Source organism: Cervus elaphus, chromosome 15, assembly GCF_910594005.1.
Source record: "Cervus elaphus chromosome 15, mCerEla1.1, whole genome shotgun sequence".
In the NCBI taxonomy this organism is placed as follows: domain Eukaryota; kingdom Metazoa; phylum Chordata; class Mammalia; order Artiodactyla; family Cervidae; genus Cervus; species Cervus elaphus.
In genome coordinates, this window is record NC_057829.1 from 43,139,667 (window position 1) to 43,146,163 (window position 6,497).

The window sequence follows — 6,497 nt, forward strand, 5'->3', positions numbered from 1 at the left end:
TAGCTTAAATGTTTATTCTTTCAGAAGATTAAAGTTTTAATAATTTGAATTCCTAAAGAAAATAAAGATTACAACCAAAAAATAGTTTTCTATCATTTTATATTTCTATCATTTAGACTTTGACTTTCAAATTTATATAAAGTTCTTAAAGACTGGGAGAGTAGGGAGAAAGCATAGTGAGCAGACAAGCATGTAATGTCATTAAAAAAAAAAAAAGCACTATCTACAAATGCTATCACGTGTAATGATTACAAAAGAAATCCTCCAAAGATTCAACTTTCCCCATGAATAGACTTTGTACTTACTGTAATGCTCACCTGGTCTCCTGCCAGAACAAATATTTTAATGTAAAATTTAATAAATGGAACTAAAGGTATTACATCTAATTTAAAATTCCATATTGTGTAAACTATTGATATTAACATAATTGAGTTTGTAAACAATCCATTTGTAGAAGCTAACCTTAGACACTGTATTGACCCAAAATATCTAGTGGGGCTCATCTGCAAAATGAAGCATCAATGCCTGGAATTCATTAAAAGTGTTACATGTTTAATTTCTCCTGCCCTACAGCTCCATTGTCTCGTAAAAATTTTCCTTTGATGTCCCCCACTAAAAGAATTAAAGGAATATTGTAATTGAAATGTCATCAATAATTCACAAGACCGTCCTCCACAGCAATACATCTGATGAAATATTAATTGAGCTCCACAGACTGACAGTCTGCAGAGGAGCACTTGCCTGTAATTTGAACCACGAGTCCTGATCTTGCTGTAGCTCAGACCTGCCAAGAAGGCAATTATCTGGATGGTCTTGCCCAATCCCATTTCGTCTCCCAGAATCCCTCCTGCCTGCTGGCAGTGCAATTCCCACAGCCACCTAACACCTGTCTGCTGGTACCTACAACAACAAACACCAACAAGAAAAAGAAAATGGCAAATGGTGGGTAATACAGATCATAACAGAAAGTACTCATGAATTAATCATTTAGCGAGGTTCTAGTACCAGTCAGAGAAACATGCCGGATGTGTGTTTTACATGAGTATTATATTTATAAGGTCATACATTTTTGATTACCTAAGGCATAAAATCACACATTTTTCTTTACAGAACATTAACACATTTCTAATTAAACTGATAGATAGGGTAATTAGGGACTATTTCATTTCTTTTTCAACATTAGAAATAGCCTGGTAAACAAGCATAAACTTATTATCTTTTATTCAATATCTTCCTGAAAAAAAACTCACAATGTTTTTTAGTTATATAAAGTTCTGATAATTTTTCTATGAAAAGATGCATTAACATTTACTTTTCCAATCTGAACAGCATAAAAAAGCAAGACAAAGAAGACTACAATTTACAGTATATACTGTTGAAAAGTCACTTGGTAATCATATTATCTTTTTATAGGAAAAATTAAATTTTAAGGCCATAAACAAGTCTAAAGAATAGGGCTAATCACAAAATTAGTACATAACAGATGAGTCTGTCATATTACTAGCAGAGGCAAAAAAAAACCAAAAACAGTTTAAAGGCTCAAAAACACAAAAGGTATTTTAATATTTTAAAGTAGAACTTGATTCAGTGACTTTATCATAGATACAAAGGTCAGTGCTATTAAAATTTTAAATAAATTTTAAGCTTGATTTTAAATAAGTAAAGGTCAAATAGAAATAATACACTTCCCCCTAAAAAGAAGAGAGGGTTGGTATTTGCCCTTTCCCATCAATGGTATGTTTAATGCAATAATCTAAAAGTGAAGTTTAAAAAGGAAAAAAGCAAAACGCATTTCTGAGAATGAAAGAAATATTTAACACTACGGAATGGCATGAAGATTATATGCCAAGTTTAAAAATCTAAAGGAAAAAGCACCTAAAAGACAATGAAAGCTAAAGATTTTTTTTTCCCTCCCAAAGAAAATACCAAGGATAGTGAGATGGCTACTCCAAAAGAAGGCGATTTTGTTGTTTTACTCCCCAAATGTTTACTCTTTGGTACATGGTATCTCTACCTAAAATCTCACGGATTTCAGTCTCTGTGAAACTAGTTTTACTCTTCTCTCAGTAAGTATGTCATCGTTAACTTTCCCCCAGTATTTTGAAAATCAGCTGTGGAAAAAAATGTAGTCCAAAAAGTTCCCCAAAAAACTGATGTACGTTCACAATCCACTAAATTCCAGTCAACCAGCCTCCTTTTACTGAGGTACAAAACTAGGGGGCCAACTCCTCTGGGAAGAACAGGGGCCAAAATCTCCCAGAGGTCATTCCAAAGCTTTCCCACTACATGACACTGTCTCCACCCAACACGGCTCCGATCCCTCTCTGTTTGGGGCCAATCAACTGAAAGAACCTAGAGAGGGACAATCAAGAAACAATGAAAGGAGTACCAAAGGGTGACCAGCATGGTATCCAGGGGGAGTTAGGGCATCCGGATTCTAGGTGACCCATGAGAGGCAGAGAGTGTGCTCAATGTCTCCTCATCTACAGATACAATTTCCAAGGTCATCCAAACAACATACGGTTGTGTGTATAAGAAGTTGATTAACACTAAAGAAATGACTTAAGGAAAAACACCCACTAGGCAGCCTTGTAAATCACCTCACTACATGGAAATCCCTAACCACACCTGGGGACATTGTGCAAAGATGGCGAAGAACAGATCCTCTTTCTCTGAAGGCCCTTGGGCTGCATCAGCACACTGGATGGTAGGCACGCATCACTGGATGAGCACTGCCGGGACTGGGCTCTGACTCCAGCAGTGTCACTAACTGACTCAGGTTTTATTGCTTTAATTTCCTTAATAATAAAACACTATAAAACAATTCCATACTTTAAATGAAAGCAGGCTATGGAATTCAGTTTTCAGAACATTTGAAAACATAAAAATTACTCTTCAGGAAAAGTTAAAGATTATTACAAACTGCTGTAAAAGAGTAACAAAATTACTATACTCTGCTTCCCCCATGAGACTGAAGCACCACAAAAGAGCCACAGATAATTGGTGTATTTTGGCACTGTCACATTAACCTAAGACTGCATTTACTAGTGTGGCTAAAAGTAAGGTCAAAAGATTGAATTTTGTCACTTGATTGCTAAATCACAGAGTCCAATATATTTGTTGAGTCAATTTTCAAAACAGAATTTCAAAAGTTAACCAGGATGGTGCAGCAAATAGCACTTAAATAGATAACAGCATCTGCTGACTCCTTTGTGTACAAATATATCCTGTTAATTTCATTCCACAGAGTGTGGTAAATACGGTAAAAATATATCTACAGCTTAAAATTAAATTGGCCTGGCTAAAACTTAAACATGAAAGAAAAATGGAGACTCTGACAATGATGCTACATTTTTTTTCATATAGCAGAATAAAAGAAACAGAAGTTTTGTAACATTTGAAATATTGAAAATTCTGCTTCTGAGAGATGAAAAATGAAAATAAATATTTTCAAGGAATGTGTAATTGAGACAAAATTTTTTTCAACATGTATTTACACTAACTACAATAAGGCTAACAGTCAATACACTGAATCTGATACACTCTTAATAATAAGTAAAGTTTAGTTCTATTAACCCTGAAATTTCTTTGCTAGAAAGTCCCACATTTAGACAAAAATGCACATTCAACTTCATTCTTGAGGGTATTTGCCAAATCACTTAACACTCACATAGAAGTATCCTGTCTTCATTAAGTTAATCTGTAACCTGGGTATTCCTTCCGCTAGTACAACACAGATACTATTTGGCCTGTTTCTCAGTAAGAAATCACTTTAGAGAAGATGAAAAGAGTTGCCAATAAATATTATCTCTATTTATATTTCCATAGTTAATCTTCATTTGGGAAAAGCAACAGCCAAAGCAGCCACTTCTACGGGCTACTCCAAAACATCTGCAAAAATTTATAGAGATTCCCTACAGTTCTTCTTTATAGTTCTGTCCAGTATAGCCAACCCAACCAAGATATTTCACATCTTTAGCATTCAGTTTTCTTATATGTTCATTGGGATAAAATAACTACTCCCTCTGTCCCCTCCACCCTCAAGAGAAAAGTTAAAATTATAATAAAAGCTCTTTGAGAGGAAATATAAAAAGCAGGCTCTTTTTAAGTAGATATCTTGCACAAGTTTCAGGCATGGCTATCAGCTGAATCTATGAAGGAGATTAAACCCAACTGTCTCAAAGAAAGATGTTTACATCCTGCACCCAACTACCAAGTGATGATACAAGAGACAGAAAGAAGCTACTTAACACTTTAACTTCCTATATGCATCAAGGAAGCTTTCCTAAAGTACCTTGTTAAGTAAATCCCAGGAGGGATGAGACTGAAACCCTGGCTCAGTATTTACATTCATCACGGAGACTGTACTGGACCTTGTAGGCTATGGACACGCATCTACCACAGGGTATCCATTTATCTGCAACCCTGGGCCACTTCACATATAAAACATAGTTTTTCAGTCCTGAAGGTGTTTGCCTACATCTTCTCTTTTGATGTAAGAATCACATCTACAGGAAATACTTAGATACACATTTGGTCAGCTCAAAAGTATTATACCCTTAGGTATAATACAAGACATTCAAAAAAATAATCTCTACAAAGTTTTTTTTTTTTCAACACAGAAGTATAAGACCTCTGCAATATTTATTTTAATAAGCAATTCTTCTTAATTAATCTGATTTAAGAAATTAGAGGTTTGGCCCCTTAAAAATGCTAAAAACAACAACAAGATAACTTGATATAAATAGCTTTTAAAGTGTTGTTTTTAGTCAGCTGAGACAGGTCCACATAGACATAGATTTGTAAGTTTATAAACACACTGAACGCACACTTTAGTCAATTTATTATCATCTAATTTTAATGAACAGCATGTGGCTAAAATTTCATTTGACAGTAACCGTATTCAAAATAAATTGCTGCAAGTACCTTAAGGGCCCACAGGTTAACTACTATGTAGTTCCTAAAATATTAATTTGTACACAATGGCTTGATGACAGATGTAAAGGAAGGAACACATGGCACATACTTAAAAAGTTTTTTGAACAGAAAACCCGGCATTTTAAAACCTTCGTCAAATTCAGCATCGCTTTCCTCAGAATCATCTTCAAGCCTCAAACTCTGCTCTTTGTCCTTCAGTCTCAGTTTCTTCCATCTCCTGCCAGGAAAACAAAAACCATATTTTCATTACTTTGGTTCCAAACCAGATTAAAATAGATAGTTCAAAGTAATACAAAGAAAAAAAAACAGACAAAATAGAACAGTCCTTTAGCTTTCTGCTGCCATCATTACCCAAAACACTGATGTTCAAGAGAAAAAAAAAAAGATTCTCTTTTCCCTCCTCTTCAATTCAATTCTCATTTGAATTATTATAGCTGCTCTAGAAATATTCCTGTAAGGTCTCATTTCATTATCAAAACTACTTGCTCCTCTCCCGGCATACCCTAAGGGAAAATTCCTCTGCTAGTTCCTAAGATATATGAACTTAATTCTAGAAAAGATTCAGTGGAAATTTCAATATAACTAAATTTATAGATACTAAATGTCATAGCTCCAAAATGACAATGTAAGAAAAAATAAATTTTATTTATAATTACTATTTCTGTGCTAAAGATATGATGGCCATAGCATAAAACAGCACAACCTCTTGGAACATAAAGCAAGTTTTCGGTCAAAATTACTGTGTATCAGATTCACATGTTGATTACTTAATTAGGGACAGGCATCAACAATATAAAAGTATGGATAATTGTACAACTGAGAAAAGAAAGTGTTCGCTAAATAAAATCTAAGTTATAAATTTAGTTATATGATGCTTTTCAGATACAAAATAGGATGAACATTTATATTTCAGAAGGGTGACTCCATGTATGTATAACAAAAGAAACATCTAAAGATCTGAGAGTATTAGTGATACAGCAAGGCTATTGGGGAGGTACAGTCATTTAGTCAGACTAATTCTGCACCCATATAACTAAAATGGACACTGGTGTCATAAGAGAGGAAAAAAAAAAAGTCAATAGCCTCACATTCTAGTTGCTTCCAAAATAATAGGATAGCTTTTTGCAGTATGCACACAACTGATACTTTGATTTTCACAAAATGGCGGAAATGAAATAGCGCAGTAACACAGATAAATGCCTTCCAAGTAGAAAGCTCACAGGAAGGGGATAAGAACAGCAACGCATTTAAGACATCATTAATCTGCCCCGACTACGCAGGACTAACAGAGAAAGTGTGAGGGAAGGTAGAGGAAAACATGAGAGGATAATATTGCACACGCGGCCCAAGTGAAGAATGTGTTTTCCAACACCAATTACCAAACCAGCACAGAGGCCAAACACACGGGCAAGAGGCAACCCCGTGCGTAGATGCTGGAAGGCCTTAAAAGCACGTCCTCTGATTAATTCTAGCCTGGTGAAAATTTCAGCGCTTCAGAGTAAGGAAAAGAAGGGCTAGCTGAGGCTTAACTGTGATCAGTAAGGAAGAACTAGTTGGTG

At 35.0% G+C, this 6,497-nt stretch overlaps 1 protein-coding gene across 2 annotated transcripts in view; it reads right to left on the reverse strand.

The window, feature by feature from the left end:
• ERCC6 (ERCC excision repair 6, chromatin remodeling factor) overlaps positions 1-6,497 on the reverse strand; it is a 72,373-nt gene that overhangs the window by 36,540 nt on the left and 29,336 nt on the right. For both annotated transcript variants that reach the window (XM_043925712.1, XM_043925713.1), the window contains exons 6-7: positions 5,027-5,155; positions 742-900 (exon numbers count right to left, since the gene is read on the reverse strand). In XM_043925712.1, coding sequence (XP_043781647.1) covers positions 742-900; positions 5,027-5,155 — 288 coding nt within the window. The remainder of the gene's footprint in view (positions 1-741; positions 901-5,026; positions 5,156-6,497) is intronic.